Genomic DNA, 22,473 nt, shown 5'->3' with positions numbered 1-22,473 from the left:
GGTGTTATTATTTCAGTTTTGGTATTAATTTTTTTCAGAAAGATACATATATGTTTTGTCTCTTATCAGAATAGACTCATTTCCATAGAAAAATTTCAATAGCTAATATACCTCAGGAAACTAGTCTCAGAATTTTCTTTACCCGCTAACACTTGAGAAAGAAAATGGAAATATTTTAACCATTTGAGTTTTTTGGAACATCCAATGCTTAATAGATATTTAATATACCGTTGTAAACGCAAAATATTGAATTTTTATCGGATTTTAAGATCCTGTTCAGCTTATTTTTCATTAAAAACATGTTTCACTTCCTATTCATTTATATTCGTCATTTCTAATAAACTTCCAATAACCAATGAGTGATGACTAATAATACGATAACGTGATCTCAATGAATTTCATTGCTTAGTCCATTTTCAGTTCCTTCAATAACATATCGTCATTGAAAATGAAGATATCCTCAATTATTTACAATTTCAATGAAAAAAGTTTAATTGATCCTGCGTATAACCGCATACAATTCAGGAAACAAAGAAGCTAAATCACATTTAAATTTCCCTCCGTTTTTGCAGACACCAGGGAACAGATTAACCGCCAGAACTCCAAAATATATTCGTTGGACGACTTTATATTAATAGTTGCAAAATTAGTGAACTAAAAAACATTTTCATTCGAAATGAATTTCCATTTGTATATTTTCGATTCTGATTTTTTATAAAAATCGGAAAATACGCCATTCCGGAAATCTCTAGAACAGTTCCTGACATTCGTTGCGCCAATCAAAATGCCGGAATCCGCGCTATTCAGAGAATAAACGCGGCATTTCATTGGTCGCCGCCAAGGCCTTTCTAGAATATTCTTGGACCTCATATAAAACCGGCCATTTCTTAGGTTTGTTCGATTTGATTACAGTACTCACTGTAGCACACACGTAACTTAAGTACCTATTTATTGAAGAATTGTCTGCAACTAACTAGTTTTAAGGTAAGCGTTTCTTATATTTACCGAATAGAAAATGCTCCGATTCATGTTTTGGAATTTACTGGCGATTTCGAGTAAAATTAAGGAAATTATCTGTCACCTTGAAGGCGCGGCACGCTTTGCCTCCATTTTTACCAAAGACCGCATTTTTCTAGATCGATTATTCCTAATTTGCTTTCAGTTGATTGCTACTGCAGTTTTTATTGTAACTGGTATAATTTCCACTATTTAGATTTGTCCGGACGATAATTGTCTTTACTTTTTCCTGATTACGTACGGTTCGGTTGGTTAAAACTGTTTTAATTAAATTCTTTTGTGCATATCTGGGGCAAAGGAATATTCTAGATCTAACCAGTATTCTAGAATAATGTGGATCTCCAAACAACAGATACTTAATGTGTCGAAACATTTAATTTGTAACCTGCTTGGAGCAAATGTGAATTGTTGGAAGTGGAATAAGTTTCTTGCTAAAAGGACTGAATGTGAGTAATTGACGAAATATTTGGAAGAATCTTGATAAAAAATAAAATATGACCAGCTGAGCAATTTTCTGGGAATCATTTTCATGAAAATGGCACAATTTTGAACTAAACGATAAGATGTTGATAATTTTAATATTCATCAAGGTTTTATTATTACATAAAGTTATTCACATGAAATCAATTAAAAAGTATGAAATGTACATATTTCATAAATGAGAAGCCCGAGTAAAATATTCATTTAGAGAGAATGACGTGCACGAAAAATGCCACATGTTGAAATCATAATCTATCTTTGAAACACTATTTTATATGAATCAAATCATACTATAAACATCTTTTCTTTTGAGGGAAATATCCAATTACCACGAAATTGTCAGGAGAAAATTTTAAGTTTATTTGTGACAAAATGAAATCATGAATATTCAATGAAAATCCCAATCATTATTTCTTACTAGGTTGTTCAGGATGTATAAACTATTTTCCATGTAAGGAGAGTTTAAGAAATAGACATGGTGATTGATTTTTCTCGCATATAGCTTTTTCTCATGCCGATAAATACACTTGGAAAAGCATTTTATATACGTTTTCACTGCATGGAATCACGAGACTGTCTTGATCATGTGAAATCCAACTATTTCGTCAACCATCCATAGAAATGATAAGGTTCAACCATGTTGTTTTTCTCCTTGTATTCCACAAGGTCAAGAGTTCCCCCATATCAGTAAAAACGTGGCAAGCGAAACCGAGATAAACACCTAATCAAATAATACAAACTTATCCAACGATTCCTCACATTGAGTTTTTGCGTTTTCAGATGGCAAAAGCACCAGCTGTAGGTATTGACTTGGGTACCACCTACTCCTGCGTAGGTGTATTCCAACACGGAAAAGTTGAGATCATCGCCAATGATCAAGGAAACAGAACCACACCATCGTATGTAGCCTTCACAGATACCGAGCGTCTCATTGGAGATGCTGCCAAGAACCAAGTCGCCATGAACCCCAATAACACAATTTTTGGTAAGAATAGTTTATAGGGATTTTGAAAGTGGGTGGGGTTTTTTTTGTCGCAATCTGAATCGAGGTGCTAGGTTTGAAGGCTGAGAATTTAGTTATTTGACAGTTTTAGTAGTCGAACGATAATTTTTCATTTAATAGGTTTAAACTGACTGAAAAAACTTCGGAAACAATGTAGAACAATTATTATTCTAATGATGTCAAAATAAATTATTGAAAAACAGACATCTAGATCGTAGTGTCGAAGAATTAAACGATTTTAACGGTAAAAACACTATTGAGGATCTTTTGATTGCCTTAATAGAGTAAAAAAAATAGTCATGATCCATAAACTTTGTCTATATGGTGTTCATGGGCAAATATTGAGGAAAGAACACAAATTGTTAGTTAATCATTACTATTCTCATACCATAGCAGTTACATCGGGTGTTCCACAAGGTTCACATTTGGGACCACTGTTGTTTAACCTTTTTATCAACGATCTAATCAGCTGTTTCCATGAGAGCGAAACTTTGCTATTTGTCGACGATTTGAAATGTTTCAAAATAATTAAAAGTTAAACTGAAACATTGTGTCTACAAAACGATATAGATCCCCTATTTAACTGGAGTTCGCAAGATGGTACGTGTTTGAATCATCCAAATGCTAAATTCTTCGCTTTCATCAAGCACATACACCCAATCACTTTTGAATACAGTATAAATGATCGGAGCTTACATTCTTCTATTGAAACGAAAGATCTAGGTGTGATCATAAACTCCACACCAGCTATAAATTACACATTTCCGCTGTAACTTAAAAAATCTATGAAGGTACTTGGTCTTATAAAGAGAACCACTCGTGATTTCACCAATGTCACTGCTAGAGGCTACCTTGAGATTCATCACATTGGATCATCAATTAGTTTCTTATTAGTCAGTGGGCTATGCTTCTATGCCAGTCTTCCTTATTCAGAGGAATCGGGCAAATTACGGATATGCAGTTGGTTAGTACCTCGTCCATTAGATGGAGTGACATTTTGTGATGTTCGCTCCAACTTCTGAAGAGGAATGAAATACTCTGAAAGAATTTCGATTTTCAATTGTGGAATATCATTGACTTTAGGTCGATGATGGTCACTATCTTGCACTGATGAGTGGCTAATAAGCCCGAAACCGGTCTGCAAGTGTGCCCGTTCCATAACTGAAGGTTGACTCTTTCAGTTGTATTGCCAATTGCATATGCAGGAAGTTTTCTGTGAAGATTCCTGCACTGACGCCTGTCGGATATAATCCAACGCCTTTCGTGGTATTAGCCAGGGAGTAGTTGTTTTCTGATAGGTGTCAGTCCATTAAACCTACGGTGTAGGTATTTAGAGACTGGCTTGAATGTTTGAAGTTCCATTTGCTTTAGATTTGAATCAATTAGTATTGTCGTCCTTACTTCTCCTTCGTCTTATTCCAAAATCAATAGTGCTGAGTTCTGGACAATATTAGTGACCTGTCTACTACTTAAATAGAATCAATAAGTCTGTTTGAATTCGGCCGTTTTCCAAAGTTGTCAAACGGAGGTTTGAAGAGATGTCATTATAGTTGTATTTTCTCATTAATTTTTCTTAACCTGTTGGTGTTTGTGGAAAAATTTTTGGTGTTTTCTAATTCATTGAGGAAAATTCATTATTCTCGTTGTTGTCTTGGTTTTACATTTCATTCTGTGAATATAAAGATTTGAAATGTAGTCGTGTCGACCTTGCACCTCATTCTTTGAAAATAATCAATTTATCATGATGATATTATCAATATGTCATGCCAGACTAGAGTTTATGAGCTACTTTTATGATTAGTTGAGTATCTGAAATATTCTGTGAGCTAAACGAAAATCTGTGAGCCCATTTTGGCAAATTGTGACCCCTTCTCATTGTTTGTCAACAGATGCCAAACGTCTTATTGGGCGTCGTTTTGACGACTCCGCCGTCCAAGGGGACATGAAACACTGGCCCTTCGAAGTCATAAACGAGAGCGGCAAACCTAAAATCAAAATCAGCTACAAGGGAGAGGAGAAGACCTTCTACCCCGAAGAAGTCAGCTCGATGGTCCTCACCAAGATGAAGGAAACCGCCGAAGCATACCTGGGCAAGACCGTAACGAACGCAGTCATCACTGTCCCTGCATATTTCAACGATTCACAGCGTCAGGCTACCAAAGATGCCGGTACCATCTCTGGCTTGCAGGTGTTGCGTATCATCAACGAGCCCACTGCCGCTGCCATCGCTTACGGCCTGGACAAGAAGGGACAAGGCGAGAGGAACGTACTCATTTTCGATCTGGGTGGCGGTACTTTTGATGTCTCCATCCTAACGATCGAGGATGGTATTTTCGAAGTGAAATCGACGGCAGGAGATACTCACTTGGGAGGTGAAGATTTCGACAACAGGATGGTGAACCACTTTGTTCAAGAATTCAAGCGCAAGTACAAGAAGGACTTGACGAGCAACAAGCGGGCGCTGCGTCGTCTGAGAACCAGCTGTGAGAGGGCGAAGCGTACTCTGTCTTCTTCCACCCAGGCTAGCATTGAAATCGATTCGCTCTTTGAGGGTATCGACTTCTACACTTCGATCACCCGAGCTAGGTTCGAGGAGCTCAACGCCGATCTGTTCCGATCCACCATGGAGCCCGTGGAGAAATCTATCCGTGACGCCAAGATGGACAAGTCTCAGGTGCACGATATTGTCCTTGTGGGAGGTTCGACTCGTATCCCCAAGGTGCAGAAACTCCTGCAGGACTTCTTCAACGGCAAAGAGCTGAACAAGTCGATCAATCCGGATGAAGCCGTCGCTTATGGAGCCGCCGTTCAGGCCGCTATCTTGCACGGTGACAAGTCTGAGGAGGTTCAGGACTTGCTGTTGCTCGACGTCACGCCACTGTCTTTGGGTATCGAAACTGCCGGAGGAGTCATGACTGCTCTCATCAAGCGTAACACCACCATTCCAACCAAACAGACCCAGACCTTCACCACCTACTCTGATAACCAGCCCGGAGTACTCATTCAGGTGAGTTTCTCGTTTGACTTGAGATTTTATATTTGGGGGGTCGTAAGAAGGTCCCATCTTGGGCCAAAAAAAAGGTTGATATACCTGGAAACATCTTTGTTCGAAAGTTTTGAAATGCAGCAAGTTTGAAGTTGTTTGATTTATTTATTTATTCATTTGAGTAGGACAATCCTAATTTACAAAAAATAAAATAGTTAACATACTTATTTTACAGTAAATATAACTTGAAATAGATGTAAGTACAAAGATATATAATAAATTAGTGTAAATATACATATACACACATATATACACTTGTACACACATATATACACACACATATATATATATACACACATATATATATATACATATATACACACACACATATACATATATACACACACACATATATACATATATACACACACACATATATACATATATACATATATACACACACATATATACATATCGAGTGGTCCAACGAAAAGTATGCACCTTGCTTTTCACCTTTTTTTGTAACTTAACGAAAAAATGCTTGGACAGGTCAAATTTGCTTTTGAGGGGGACATATTTTAGATGTATTTTTCTACCTGTGCCTTCAACCTCCTAGCGAGGGTGAGTAACAACCCTAAAATTTTGAATGGAAAGTGGGGTCGAGTGATATATCGTTTGAAAGGACACAAAATTATCTTTCCAATGATACCTAATTTGTTGTATTTCACTCAAACATGTAGGTATTATGAAGAAAAACAACTACAACCCAGTACTTTGAAATGAGTAGTTGACTTGGTAGAATCCTACTTGAGCAAGTGCTGAAAATGTGACCCATTTGCTGCCATACAATAATACGGATTTTGTTCAAATCTACTCCTAACATTCTGTAGCATATCAGGTGTTATACTTCTGCACTCTGCTGTAATTCGTTGGCGAAGATCTTCTATGAACTCGGGCTGCGTAGCAAAACATTTATTTTTCAAGTGTCCCCAAAGGAAAAAGTCTAAAGGCGATAAATCAGGTGACCTGGCAGGCCATTCGATGGGGCCTCTCCTTCCAATCCACTGTCCAGGAAACCGGTCATCTAAAAACTCTCTTACCGGAGCAACATGTGAGGAGGTGCTCCATCTTGCTGGAAATGAAGCCGATCATCATTATGATTTTGTTCATTTTCAATTATTTCTGTTATGAGAGGATCAATTGTATCTTCAAGCATGTTCAGGTAGACCTCACCAGTTAAATTCCCAGGAATAAAAAGTGGCCCTACGATATGACTACCTAATATACCACACCAGACATTGATTTTTTGAGGGTACTGGGTATGGACCTCTCGGAATGAGTGTGGGTTACTGTCATCCCAGTAACGGCAATTATGCCTATTCACAGCTCCATTCAAAAAAAATGTACTCTCATCGGAAAAGCACGTGTTGAATGATAGGTGCGGATCATCAATTAGTAGCTGGCTCAGTTGTTCACAAAATTGCAGCCTTCTATCAGGATCATCTTCATTGAGTTCCTGTGCTAATTCAATTTTGTACGGATGAAATTTATAGGCTTTAAATATCCGTATTATGGACGAACGGGAGACACCTGAGGCTGCAGCAAGCTGACGGGTACTTTGAGTATGATCCAATTCAACATGTCCCAAAACAGCGACTTCCACTGCTTCATTTTTGATCGGTTTCCGTGGCAGGTGTTTCACATTACAGACAGATCCGGTATCGACAAACTTTTGGACTAACTTGGCAACGTACGAATCATTCACATTTTTCCCGGGATGACTGTTATTAAAGAGGCGAGCAGTAAGTCTAGCACAACTATTATGTTGATAATAGAGTTTAACAATTTCAACTCGTTCAGGAACGGAATAAACCATTTTTACAGTAAAGTTGAAATAATTTCAAAAGCAACCGAATTGAGTCAATGAACGTTTGCCTAAATTCTTTTTGTACACTCATCTGCTGTTGTTATTTGAACCAAAAAACGCACGAGAGAAATTGAGGAATGCAGTAGTGATAAAAATGCGGAATAAACGGAATCGAGTAAATGTTCTTGATTTTTTTATAACTATTCAAGTAACTACAACAAATTAGGTATCATTGGAAAGATAATTTTGTGTCCTTTCAAACGATATATCACTCGACCCCACTTTCCATTTAAAATTTTAGGGTTGTTACTCACCCTTGCTAGGGGGTTGAAGGCACAGGTAGAAAAATAAATCTAAAATGTGTGCCCCTCAAAAGCAAAATTGACTTGTCTGAGTATTTTTGTGTTAAGCTACAAGAAAAGGAGAAAAGCAAGGTGTATACTTTTCGTTGAACCACTCGATACGTATTCCTTTTTATTGCAATGTTTCTCTTTATGGTACTGTGACCTGCCATAAATGTATTTATACGTAACATGGTTAAATAAAACTCTATCTCTAACCTTTTGTTTTCCTTCCAGGTATACGAAGGTGAACGTGCCATGACCAAGGACAACAACCTCTTGGGTAAATTCGAGCTGACCGGCATCCCTCCCGCGCCCCGTGGCGTCCCCCAGATCGAAGTCACCTTCGACATTGACGCCAATGGTATCTTGAACGTGACTGCCATCGAGAAGTCCACCAACAAGGAGAACAAGATCACCATCACCAACGACAAGGGCCGCCTCAGCAAGGAAGACATCGAGAGGATGGTGAACGACGCCGAGAAGTACAGAGGCGAAGACGAGAAGCAGAAGGCCACCATCACCGCCAAGAACCTGCTCGAGTCATACTGCTTCAACATCAAGAGCACCATGGAGGATGACAAGATCAAGGACAAGATCAGTGAGAGCGACAAGACCACTGTGATGGAGAAGTGCAACGAAGTTATCGCTTGGTTGGATGCCAACCAGTTGGCTGAGAAAGAGGAGTATGAGCACAAGCAGAAGGAGCTTGAGAACATCTGCAACCCCATCATCACGAAGCTGTACCAGGGCGCCGGTGGGGCGCCAGGCGGTATGCCCGGCTTCCCAGGCGCCGGAGCTGCTCCCGGAGCAGGCGGAGCCGCAGGAGGCCCAGGACCAACCATCGAAGAAGTCGACTAAATCATTCCATTTGTTCCCGTCAGTATTACTTACTACTTGCAGACAAAGCTTTCCATTGTACTTTTTTTACTTGTTTCATTTCACCAAAGATTTTTTTTCATTGGAAAATGATTGTACTACAGATCTGTTTTGATTAAAATTTCAAATCCATATTTTTACTAGTTTTATTGATTGACTTTTAAAATATCCATGCTATATTATCAGTATCTGCACACACCGAAAACGCATAAAGTATTGTGATGGATATTCCTTAACTTGAATTGAAGTTGATCTATCATATTCAAATCATGATTTCGGTTGAATCATCACCGCTCACTTCACTAAGTGGTGGCAGTAATGTTTAAAGAAACGGCTTGAGAAGGAATTTAGTTTCATTAAAATTACTGGATCGCCGGATCATTTCTCTACCAAAGCTTCGCCTACTGTCTAATAGGTGGCGGAGCATAGACATTGAAAAGTAAAAACACAAAATGAATATCTAGTTTGCCTATCGACTAATCGATGGCGCATTAAAAACTTTTTTTTTTAAATTCATGAGAATCGAAAGAAAAGAGAAAACCAATTGCAGTTTTTCACTGAACCGCGAAATTTTGATTTGAGCCTTCTAATGGCATTCTCCCTGCGATAGATTTAATTTAGAACGAAAAAAAGTTGGACCGCGTTTGGGAACTATTTGAAGTACACTTCTTTCTATTACATTATTTCATCAGATCATTTAGGTTGTGAGAATCAGAAGTCTTCCCCCTCACTTCAAATGACGGCGGCACTTTTACTCAACTATTTACTTCACTCGTCAATACTGTTTTACTGCCGCTATTACAGTAAAAGTACACTTGATGTGCTTTTACTGTCGCCGTTAGGAAAAGCTCATTTGATGTGCATTGTTTTGAAGGAGATTTCACTGCCGGTGGCAGTAAAAGCTCCTTCGGTGTGCTTTGTTTCCAAGGAGCTTTTACTGTCGGGGGCAGTAAAAGCTCCTTTGATGTGCTTTGTTTTGCGGGAGCTTTTACTGCCGCCGGAGCTGATAACGCTGATTACTTTGGAGGTTTCTAATTCGATGTAAATAAACATATTTTTTTCGCCATACATTGCAAACGCTACCTAAACCCTACGAGATAGTTTGAAGTAACGTACTACTATCAATATGTACTACAGTACTTGGAAATAAAGTCTACTGTAGGCGGCAGTAAAAGCACACCAACTGAATTTCTCACTGTCGGCGGCAGTAAAAGCATTCCAAGTGAATTTTTCAATGTCGGCGGCAGTAAAAGTTTCCCCAAAATAAAGCACAGCCTTTAGCAGTAAAAGCTCCCGCAAAACAAAGCACATCAAAGGAGCTTTTACTGCCACGGGCAGTAAAAGCTCCTTCTAAACAAAGCACACCAAAGGAGCTTTTACTGCCGGTGGCAGTAAAAGCTCCCGCAAAACAAAGCACACCTAAGGAGCTTTTACTGGCGTCGGCAGTAAAAGCTCCTTCAAAACAATGCACAACAAATGAGCTTTTCCTAACGGTGGCAGTAAAAGCATATCAAGTGAACTTCTACTGTAAGTGGCAGTAAAAGCACACCAAGAGAATGTTTTACTGCCCGAGTCACCAAAAGCACACCAAGGGAATTTTTTAAATATATATAATGCATTATATAATAGAAAAACGCTGATAACTTCAGAGGTTTCTAATTTGATGTAAACAAACACATTTTAAAGCAACGTATTACTACCAATATGTACTACAGTATCATACAATTTGGAAATAAAGTCTACTGTCGGTGGCAGTAAAAGCATACCAACTGAATTTCTCACTGTCGGTGGCAGTAAAAGCATTCCAAGTGAATTTTTCAATATCGGTGGCAGTAAAAGTCTCCCCAAAACAAAGCACAGCCTTTAGCAGTAAAAGCTCCCGCAAAACAAAGCACACCCAAGGAACTTTTACTGTCGGCGGCATTAATTTTCTGTTTGTTTTTGCTCAAATATTTATTTATAAGAGAGTTCTGTTTATTTTTTTTTTATTTATTGTGTAAGAGTGAATATTTATTTCAATATATATTCTGTTTCAAACTTTGTATTTAGTTTTGGTCACAATTTCACATTCATTTTTTGTTCAATAGGCAGATTTTCTGAAATCTGGTGATATTTTTTCAAATCTGGTGATTTTTGCTTCATAGATTTGGTGATTTTAAATTCTGCCCGCCGGCAACACTGTGCGGATTTTTAGACGTTACAAACTTCGATACAAAGCCCGAGAGAATCAGTATTTGTGATATTGTGATCAGTATTCTGTGGTACTCTGTGTACAAAGCATGTGGCACAGTAATATCAACTTATTTGAAATCTGAATGGAACATGTTGAACATGAGAGTCTTATTAACATTAGCCTTGGCCATCTGATCTTTTAGCAAATCGACAAACTCTTCCCTACGTTGAGTAAAATTCTATTTCAGCACCTTCAGTTTCGATTCATCGATGGTTCTCTGCTGTTTCAAATTACTCACGAATAATGATAGCGAAGTATCAATGTCTTCATCCTTTTTTCGACCGGCGGTTGGAGGAGCAGATTTTGATGCGACGGCCCCTTAAAAAAGTTGGATATAAATCTCATGTACTCATTAGATATGATTACTCATCAGGTATGATACATCTTTTGTACATCAGTGAAATAATTGATTTTAATTTCAAGTTTGACCATAAACATGCATATCAAACACAATTTGATGCAACACGGAACCTTGTGTCACTCCACACGTCTTTTGGACTAAAATGACGGCATTTGGGTAATTGGGCATTGTCACGAAATGCAAGCTTGTGGATACTGGGGCAAATTCAACTTTCAAGCTTTGATTACATACCCTGGGAGAGGTTATACTACATAAAAAGCTTGTAAAGAGTCAATTATTTGAAACATATCCCCAATATTATCATTACCTAAGGTTTGCCGGCGTTTTTCGAGTTAGCCACAGGTTTCGTTCCTCTAACAGCCTTCTCAGCCCCGTCCAATGCCTGTCTCGCCGGCAAGTTGGGCTGTACTTTCTCCAAGGCTGCCAAGAAGCCTTTCTTCGAAGGATCATAAAATTTTAGAGCCAGATATGTCAAAGCTTTTTTTCGGGTTTGTTGGCTATGTGTTCATAGGTGAGAATTGGCCAATGAACAGGCGATGATTGTGAGCAGTGAGTTCCCCAAGGTTCGAATTTAGGCCCCTTTTTTTCCTGTTATTTGCTAATGATCTAAATACGTTCATCAGTAAAACAAACTCTGTATTCGTTACAAGTTATGCTGACGATACAAATATTTTGATTGTTGAAGACAACATGGAGGCACTCTATAAAACTGCTGAGGATATATATATGATAAAATCATATAGTGGGCTGAAAAGAACAATTTGAAACTCAACAAATCTAAAACTAACACCATAATGTTCAGCAAACGTGGTCAAAGGGATTCGAATAGCTCTTAAGAATTCCCCAAATATTAATATGTTCAAAAGTCAGCTGAAAAAAATGCTACTTCAAAGGACTTGTTACACCATTCAAGACTTCACCAATCAATCACCAATCATGTTTATCACTGTTTGTGTTATTGTGTTGTTAATATTATTTTGACTGACTTATAATATGGTTACATATTATTTGGACTGACTTTTATAAAATGGTTATATGTAGTTATTTACATTTATATGTTTTTGCATTTACTTTCATAATTGACATTTTCTTTGTTTATTGTGCATTGATTTCCGTCAACTGTACTTTACAACCAAAGAAATAAATATTATTATTGTTATTATTATTGCATAACGGATGTTATGCAAAAAAAAATTTCCTTCTTTGTTGCTAAAAAATGCGTTTGTTGATTAACAATCGTTTTTTGCATATGGTGCGCACTTTAATGGTGACACTGTATATATTGAATAGTAATGGGTTCAAGATGATCCTTGCGGTAACCCTTTTCTAGTTAATCGTGGACCATGATAGACTCCCTGTTTATCTACAGTATAATTGAGTCGGTTATTAAGTATTCTGAATATTAAATTAGCGATATCGTGTTCAATTTTATATTTTATAAGATAATTATATAATTTGTAGATATTAACATTATCGTATGCGCCCTTTATGTCTAAAAAAACTGCTATCACACTTTGATTGAGGTTAAATGCCAATTGTATATATGATATTGAATATCCTATACAATATGTCGTCCCTAGTCCTTTACGAAATCCCATTTGATATCTTGATATTATTTTTTTATTTTCACATTTCCATTCTATCCTATTTTTAATTAGTTTTTCTAACATTTTAAGTCGGCATGCCGACGGTATTATTGGTCTAAAGTTGTTTATATCCTTTATGTTGAAGTCTCTTTCATTTATTCCAATTATTAAGAATTCCATGATTTGGGTAATGACTTTCCCTGTAGTATTTGATTATATGTGTTTAGTAGCATTAATTTCATGCAGTGTAACCCTGGTGCTGTTTTTTTTTAATGACATGGCTTTTTCTAATTCAAAGATAGTAAATACTTTGGATTTGGTATTTGTTCAATAAATGAACTGCTATTTCCTTATCTGGTGAATTGTTTTTATTTCCTCTACCTAATTTTTTGTATGAGAAACTCTGTATAGTGTTCCATACATTCGATTCATTTGAAACTCTATTCAATGTCGACCAGAATATTTTAAAACTATTTTTTTTTTCTGAAAAACCGTTTTGTTTTTGCTATCATTCTTTTAGCTTCAATATAGTTCTCTAACCTTGGATTTATTTTGAACTTTGTTATTGCTTGTTTTTTTTTGCTAAGTTTATTTGTTGACATTCACTGTCCCACCATGGTGACCTAACCCCCCTAATTTGTTTTCTTTGATACTTAGGTATTGTTATATCCGCTGCGTTATTCATAGCCTGTATTAATTCTTCATAAGTCACATTCGTAATGTCTTTCGTTAGTTGTAGGATTATATTGTATTTCGTCCAGTCTGCTTTGTAAAAGGCTCTTTTTTCCTCACTAACTTGGAATAATTATATATATATATATATATATATATATATATATATATATATATATAAATTATAATTTAATGGTATAATTATAATGGCATAAATTTCTTTGAAATAAATGTGTGAATTTACTGAAATTCAAAAAAAAAATACTATGATAAATAAAATTGATCAAAATAGGTCAAATCCGAGGATTATATGGAAAACACTCAAACAGCTTGTAAGTCCAAAAGCTAATAGTAATACGTTTACTGTACGATGAAGTCTTTACTTTACAAAGGTTTTAATGAGTATAACAAACTCCCACTTTCGTTGAAAGATTGAATAAATGTTTTCCAATTCAAAAACACTCATGAACTATACCGGGTGTCCCACATTGTATGTGACAGGCAATATCTGGTTTGTTGAAGGAGATACACAAAAATGTTTCATACAAAAGTTTTAGGAGTTCATGAGAGCTATATTTTGATATAATTTTTAAATAAACAGGGTGTTTGGTGTAGGTGCTACAGACCAAAATTCCATTTTTTAAAATAGAACGCCCTGTATATCATTACATATTCAGATGCTACATTAAATTCTGATATCATTTCATGTTTGGTTTTTGAAATTCGGTTACGGCGTTGTTGAGTTATTGCTTAAAATGTAAAGTCTTGAGAACGACTATTATTTTTAAAAATATCTCATACAATTATTCTCTCTACATCAGATCACATGAAAATTAGTAAAAATTTTGGGTGTTCGAAGTAATGGTTTCAATTTTGAGTTGTGGAATTCAGTCAGGAATCATTTTGAATATGAAACAATTGCGAAATTGAAAGAGGTGTATTCGAAAACAAATCTTTAATTAATAACAATGTAAATAATATAACTTGATAAATCATTTCATAAGAATGGTAGGTACCTAGAAATAAGTCATAAAAATTGTTCAAAGTGATGCCCATTAGATATTATACAGGCTTCGAAACGTCGAATCACTTCTCTCGTACAAGTCGCTCTTATAATATCAGGCGTAATATCACTGCACGCTAGTCGAATTTTCATTTTCAGATCATCCACATTCAAAGGGGGAGTAGTGAAAACAATATCTTTTAAATAACCCCATAGGAAAAAATCAAGCGGTGATAAATCTGGGGAACGAGCCGGCCACCGAATTGGACCCTTATTACCAATCCATCTATTTGGGTACGTTCTATCCAGATATTCAGTAACAACCTGTGCATTGTGAGGAGGAGCACCATCTTGTTGCCACCAAATTCCTTGTCGTTCTGCTATGGGAATATCTTCCATCAACTGGATCAAATCATTTTCTAGAAAATGTAAATATCGCAATCCATTGAGATTTTCATTGAAAAAGTAAGGTCCTATGATGCGGCCATTGAACAATCCACACCATACATTAATACCCCAAGTAGTTTGAAAATTACTTTCGCGGACCCAGTGGGGATTTTCTTGAGACCAATAGTGACTGTTATGTCGATTCACAACTACATTATTGTGGAATCGCGATTCATCGCTCCACAAAATTTGACTGAATATGTTAGGACTTTCATGTAATATTACCTGAATACAAGCAATGAATTCAAGTCGTCGTTCAAAGTCCGTGGGTTTCAAACCTTGTACTCACTGAATTTTGAATGGGTGGTATTTATTTTCTTTCAGAATTCTCTGTACATTAAATTTACTCACACCGACTTCTTCTGCAAGAGTACGGATAGAAACATGTGGATGAATAATAATATAAGCCAACACATTGATCTCTAAATCTTCAGTTCTAACAGATCTCGTATGATGAAGATGCTTTATAGTAGAAGGAAATGACCCAGTTCGCAATTTTTCTACAACTCTCGAAAAAGTCATTCGTGACGGAATGGGTCTGTCTGGAAAACGTTCTTGGTATAGACGTTGTGCTTGACGGCAGTTTTTCTGACATTCCCCATAAATTAATAACATATCAATGCAGTCACTTGGACTAAACGCGAAAGGCATACTGGAGTTTTCGCACAAAGAACACAGTTACTGTTTTGCAAAGAATCACTGAATCGAACTAACAAGTAGATACAATTCAACAACATTTGTAACTACGGCATCAACAAGCATAAGCTACTTGATGAAATTGTGCAATATATAGCAATTCACCCTCAAGTTAGTCACATTCTCAAGAATTTCAATATTATATTCAACTGATATCGATATCGTATCGTAGAGGTGAGAATAATGGTTTGTATTCAGGAGTAGTCTAGTTCAATTTAATAAAAGATATAGACTGGATTCGTGTACGAGTAAATAAGTTTTTTTGAAACTTTATATTTAAGGAAAAGTGTAATAACTCAACAACGCCGTAACCGAATTTCAAAAACCAAACATGAAATGATATCAGAATTTAACGTAGCATCTGAATATGTAATGATATACAGGGCGTTCTATTTTAAAAAATAGAATTTTGGTCTGTAGCACCTACACCAAACACCCTGTATATTTAAAAATTATATCGAAATATAGCTCTCATGAACTCCTAAAACTTTTGTATGAAACATTTTTGTGTATCTCCTTCAACAAACCAGATATTGCCTGTCACATAAAATGTGGGACACCCGGTATAAATTGTCATACTTGATTTTCATTTTGCCGTTTGGTAATATATTTATTATGTATATCCTCATGTTGAAACCATTCTGGAATTATTAAAAAATGGTTTCTATTATTTTTTTTCTTCTATCATATCATTTTTATTTGTCATTTATTTATATATTTTTAAAATAATGTATGTATATTAGGATGTCCTAAAGAAATCAATAAACATATTATTATTTTATATCACTAACAATTTCATTATATGTGCATGTAATTGGAAAGTGATTGCTGTTTCCACAGTCATCACCCCTCTTCCAAGCACACCTAATTGCTATTGTCTGTGACATTATACATAAGTCTAAAGGACTGATCTTTTCATTTGGATATTCGCACCATTATTCAAAATTACCATATTGTAGTTATCTATTCATGTTTTCAGCGTATTCCCATTATTATTTGCCATTATTATTTTTGCAATTGTAAAATTGCATTCTTTCGATGTTTCTTTTTCGAGAGCACAAGCACGAATGTGTGTTTGTATACTCTACACCGACTGACTTTGAGTTTGTTCTGGTTCTCAGTTTGTACTGTTTTGAATCCTCGGAAATCAGTGAGTCAGTCATGGATTGAATACGTTTAAGTGACAAAATGTACAGTATTTAGTTGGGTGACTGTTCGAGACAGTTCGGGCAGAAAACCAGAACAAACAGTAGAAAGTAGCATCGAGCCGATAATTATACACGTCAAAAGGATAACCACTTTCTTGTTTCCTATTTCGGTGATAGATCGTTACGTCACCAGCGATACTTGATGAATAAACTAGCTTAGGTAAACTAACTCTGAGTCTGTTCATTCTAAAAACATTGATTTATTTACTTTTTTTATCGACTTATATATTCGAAATATTTAGTTTCTCTACAACGACAGTAGATCGGGTTATCATAACGCAATATGCAGCATTTTTATTCTGGAGACTGGAGAGTGTTCTCGAAAGATTCGAAAGTTTTGCCAAGCAATGCATTCGTGGTCTTGCCTAACACCACTGATGAGGTATGTATATACAGGGTGTAAAATAAGTACCTACGTTAAAATATTCAAGTGACATATTCCTGAGACAATTTTAAGAAAAAAATTCTATATGAACTTGTGTCCAAAAATGCTTCGTTTCGGAGATACGGGGTGTTGAAATTGAATTTTTTTGTTCGCTTTTTGAAAATAACTCTTGCAAAAAATGAGTTAGTTTCACGAAATTCGGTACCCGGGGTTTTTTTGACGTGGGAAATCATAATTTCGTATTAACTTTCATGTAACATTTAGATGTAACATCTAGATGAACATATATATGATTGGTTGAAACGGCGCTATCTGGTGTTGAATTACCAAAGCTTCAGTTCCAGGGAAAAATGAGTATAAAAATAATTATTTTTACATCATGTACGAATAAGATCTCAGTATATTATGAGAACGTTGGGGAATTCAACAATATTTCAAAAAATAAATGATAATGAAATGTACAGGATCTACTGACAACAGTTAGTGAGGTCACGAATCGCATATGTGCGTGCAGTTCAAAATTGATTAATGAAAATGGAGCTGTCCCTTCTACGTCTATAATTGTTGGTCAAAAAACTCCCATCTCTTTCTAGTATGACATCCTCAATGTTGTCTCGCTCTTTCTAAGGACCGGTCCATCGGACCAATCAGACCCCCAGTTAATCATTTCAATCGGTTATGAGTAGTTGTCAATGTAAATCGACTAATATTTAGTTCAAATCCGTTAAGTAAAAAAAAAAAATGTTAGAAATCTGAAGCATAATCTGGTTTTCTTTTGAAATTTAAATAATCCTACAAACAAAACCAGCTGACAAAAAGTTGTTCATGTTTAGTATAAGTTGACAATTTTCGCCTTGGAAGAAACTATTCAAACTCATCTTTTTGAAATTTTTTGTGTATGTTTTTTTTGTAGCTATTTTATACTTCTTGTCAAGTTTCAATCGAGACTGAAAGAGAGTAACGTGATCTAGTTATTTATATGGTAAGTGCAAAGTATGTCGGTGAGCCCCAAAGCTATACCTTTTAGGGTATGGCAATGAATTATTCCTAATTAAACGTCTCGTTATTCTCAAGTAAGTACTTGTCCTAGACATAATGGAAGACGAAGAGTTCAAGAAATTGCCCATTGATGAGCGCTGCGTTCACAAGCTGTGGAAAGCCAGAGTTAACGGCTACGAAGAAGTTACAAAACTATTTCGACAAATTGACGACGAGAAGTCTCCGGAATTCGGAAAGTATTTGGGATTGGTGAGGAAGTTTGTAATTGATAGCAATGCGATGGGCCAAGAAAAGGGTCTGGAGGCTACCTTGGCCTACGTGGAGAACTACGCAAACGCTGGCAAAACCGTGTCGGAAGTAATGTCGGGCATAGTAGCCAAGTGTGTAGCGGCTCCGAGGACTAAAACTAAAGAACTAGCCCTACAAGTTATTCTGATGTACATTGAAATAGAGAAATACGAAGCGGTCCAAGAGGAGCTGATGAAAGGGATGGATTTGAAGAACCCCAAAATCGTAACGGCGTGCGTTAATGCTTGTACCGTAGCTCTAAGGGAGTTTGGGTCTAAAATAATCAGTGTGAAACCCCTGCTGAAAAAGATCAGTGTACTGCTGGCCGATAGAGATAAGGCTGTGCGAGATGAAACTAAACAGATGATTGTGGAGATGTATCGGTGGGTTGGAGCTGCTCTGAGGTATGATTGAACATAAATTCAGCTAATAATTCTTGTAACTCGTTGAGGTATTTCTGTCTTGGACAGTTGGAAATATTTAATAATAATAATAATAATATTTATTGATTTTTTTAGGACATCCTAATGTAAATTCATTATTTTAAAAATATATAAATAAATGACATAAATAACAAATGATAATATGATAGAAGAAAAAAAAATAATAGAAACCATTTTTCAATGATTCCAGAATGGTTTCAAGATGAGGATATACATAATAAATATATTACCAAACGGAAAAATGAAAATCAAGTATGATATTTTATATAGTTCATGAGTGTTTTTGAATTGGAAAACATTTACTGAATCTTTCAACGAAAGTGGGAGTTTGTTATACTCATTAAAACCTTTACAAAATAAAGACTTCATCGTACTAGTCAAATTAGTTCGAGGAAGGTGGAATTTTTGGGAGCCACTCGCTCTTGTTAAGTGATTATGGATTTGAGATTTATATATACAGAATTCTTCAAAATAAGCCATGTGTTAGTTTGAAAATTAATATCATTGCTAACTCGTACAGTCTCTGGGAAACAGACACCTACTGCAATGTACTTAACATGTTTGATATACTAGAATACCTATTCACTTGTAAAATAATCCTCATTCATATATATATATATATATATATATATATATATATATATATATATATATATATATATATATATATATATATATATATATATATATATAACCAGTTGATAAGATCATATATTTTGTTTTGGAGGTGTTGAGTTTTAGTTTATTGCGATTCACGTACTTGAAAACATTTCTTAGTTCATTATTCATTTGATCAGCTACTGTTTCTATATTATCTCCTGAAATTGATAGAGTGTTGTCTGCAAAAAGGTTCATGAAATCACAACCATGGATGGTATCTATATCATTCAGGTAGATTAAAAATAATATAGGTCCCAAAACACTCCCCTGAGGTACCCCGAAAATGACATCGCGAGATGATGACACAGAATCCTTTATTTTGGTTACCTGTTTGCGTTGTGATAAATAATCAGTCAGCCATAACAAAACAGTTTCCCTGATACCAATACTTTGCAGTTTATTTAGTAATATGTGGCGATCAATTGTCTCAAAGGCTCTTTTAAGATCTAAAAATACGGCTATAATATAATGTCTCAAATCTATTGATTCTTTCCATTTTGATGTTGTGACTTGTAATGCAAACTCACATGAATAGTATTTTCTGAAACCTGACTGATATTTTAGCAAAATATCATTATTTTCTAAATATTCAATGAGTTGATTATAAAGTCCGAGTTCTAATATTTTTTCAATACAAGGCAAAGTGTTGATTGATCTAAATTCCCAGGATTTATTTGTGTTCGGGACTTTCTGAATTGGCACTGGTCTTGAGCTTCTTCGGAAATCTGCCAGTGCTCAAAGTAGTATTTATAAAATGCAACAATGCATGTCCTATAACACCAAACATTTTTTTAATGAGTTTACAATTAAGTATCTCACTGCTGTATTTCATTTCCACTCCGTTGATCAATTTAGACAGATCTGCTAACTCCAACACTTTGAATTTCTCGAAGGAGCTGTTAACCGATATAACATTGTTCTCATGAAGTGAATCAGATTGATCAATAGTGTTCACAATTTCTTGTACGCTATCAATAAAATACTTGTTAAACGATTCTGCAATACAATTCTCAGATGAGACCAGATCATGAGATTCTCTTTTATATGCTTCAATTGTGTGAAATCCTTCATATTCAATTAGAAAATTATGTTTATACTGTTTCTTGAGAGTCGAAAGTAATAAATGCTTCATATAAATACAAAACACTTACAGGGTGCTCGAACAAAATCTTGTGATTGGCCACACCTGGTGTGGGCAGGTTTACAATACTTACCGGGTTCAATATTTTATTACGAGTTGAAAACAAAATATTTTGAGTATTCGGGTCATTTTCTATCTGCAGTGGCTTTTTTTTATGCAACGGGTTACAGAGATTATTGAACTTTCTTTTGGTAGGCTGTACTTGAACCTGATTCTACTCGTATCTTATTTGATCAACCATTAAAGCTCTACAACATACTGTTGCTCAATTTAAGTGAGGCTATTATAGATGTTTTTACGTAAAACTGGTTGATTTTTATTGTTCCACAATAGTGTGGTATTGCCTGAAAATAAATAATGGAACTACCATAAATAGTTACAGTGACCATATCATTTGTACAGTACAAGAAAGAGTATGGGTCCCAGGATTGAACCTTGGGGTACTTCTGCTTCAGCTCAGTCCTCACTGCATTTCCATTGAATATATTAAAAATTCAGCACCTTCTATTGTAGACACTGGTTCCCGAGTTATCCTACTCTTTTTTTTATATTTTTGCAAGCTAGGGTTATGCAAAATCATTCAATAAATTGTAAAGGAGGTTCTTTACGGTTTGTGGTTTCAGGCCTCAGCTGCAAGCCGCCAGCTTGCAACCGTTACAGATAACCGAATTAGAAGCGGAATTCAGTAAAATAGAGGGACAGAAGGCTTCGCCTACAAGATACATCAGGTCTCAGCAAGTGAAACAAGCGGAAAAGGCTGCCGAAGTTGTAGACGCTGGAGGTGAGTAAAAGCATATTCTGTGGTTTTTTGATTGATTGCTTGATAATATTTTTATTGTTTAAGAATAAATTCTTGTTACAAACACAATGTCATAAATAAATATCAATATAAACATGAAGTATAAGTGTATAAAATATAAATGATTAAAATAAAATATAAACTATATATACATACATATGCAGAGGTTACTTGACAAGAACTTGGACAACGAATAAAAATATATGTTTCACACACAGTACAATCACAGTTTCATCACATTCTAAATTACAGGGCATCATCAAAAATGATGAAAGGTGTTGAGTTTTGAACCAAACATGTTTTTGGAATTGGTAGACTCAGTTCATTTGACCGCCTTGTGTGGCTGTAGCTGTAGATTCATAGTTCTCCCTATTTTTATGTATAATTGACACGGTTTCCAATATAAATATTGAAATAATGGTAAGGATTCTATGTTCTCGAAAAAGGGGTTACATGAATCCCGCCATTTCGCTTTACATAAGTACCTGATAGCCCTTTTATGCAAGACAGAAACCGACTGCATAAGTTGTTTACTGCAAACACCACAAAAGGGTATACCATACCTTAGATGAGAGTCTATTAAGGCGTAATACACTACTTTCGCTGCAGCAAACCCCAGTTCCTTTGAGATGTTTCTCAGTGCGAAACATCCTGATGCCAATTTTTTGTTGATGTGTGCAATATGCGGAGAGAATTTTAAATTTTCAAACAAATTCCCAAAAATTTCAAAGTGGAGTTATTTTTTATTGTGTTATTGTCTAGGGGGATATCAGGTATATTACACTTGAATGCTAATATATTTGTTTTGTTAGTATTCAATGATAGAAGATTCGAGTCAAACCAATTCTTCACTTTTTTCATGTCTTGGCACATTTTGTTATGCAATCTGTTTTTGTCTTTGTCATGCCACACTAATATGGTGTCGTCAGCAAATAAGGTAAAGCTTCCTGTAATCGATATGTTAGTCAAATCATTGATG

At 35.7% G+C, this 22,473-nt stretch overlaps 2 protein-coding genes across 5 annotated transcripts in view; both read left to right on the top strand.

The window, feature by feature from the left end:
- The first annotated feature begins 824 nt into the window (after positions 1-824).
- Positions 825-8,707, top strand: LOC111510126 (heat shock 70 kDa protein cognate 4). Its single transcript, XM_074185056.1, has 4 exons — positions 825-984; positions 2,278-2,482; positions 4,390-5,507; positions 7,932-8,707. Exons 2-4 carry the CDS (start codon positions 2,278-2,280, stop codon positions 8,553-8,555), a joined length of 1,947 nt encoding a protein of 648 aa, XP_074041157.1. The 5' UTR covers positions 825-984; the 3' UTR covers positions 8,556-8,707.
- A 2,130-nt stretch (positions 8,708-10,837) lies between these two features.
- Positions 10,838-22,473, top strand: part of LOC111516747 (protein mini spindles-like) — a 28,193-nt gene continuing 16,557 nt past the window's right edge. Inside the window, exons 1-3 of one of the 4 annotated variants that reach the window (XM_074185054.1) lie at positions 11,330-11,397; positions 11,661-11,678; positions 21,319-21,476. In XM_074185054.1, coding sequence (XP_074041155.1) covers positions 11,345-11,397; positions 11,661-11,678; positions 21,319-21,476 — 229 coding nt within the window. In that variant the 5' untranslated portion in view covers positions 11,330-11,344. Of the gene's footprint in view, positions 11,152-11,329; positions 11,398-11,660; positions 11,679-17,837; positions 18,147-18,191; positions 18,856-21,318; positions 21,477-22,473 lie in introns of those variants that run through there. The other 3 variants (XM_074185053.1, XM_074185052.1, XM_074185055.1) reach the window with 3 other exon arrangements.

This window comes from Leptinotarsa decemlineata, unplaced genomic scaffold (genome assembly GCF_025532065.1).
Source record: "Leptinotarsa decemlineata unplaced genomic scaffold, Ldec_3_MD MMD2_tig00026361_RagTag_RagTag, whole genome shotgun sequence".
Lineage (NCBI taxonomy): Eukaryota > Metazoa > Arthropoda > Insecta > Coleoptera > Chrysomelidae > Leptinotarsa > Leptinotarsa decemlineata.
This window is presented reverse-complemented; position numbering and strand designations above follow the sequence as displayed.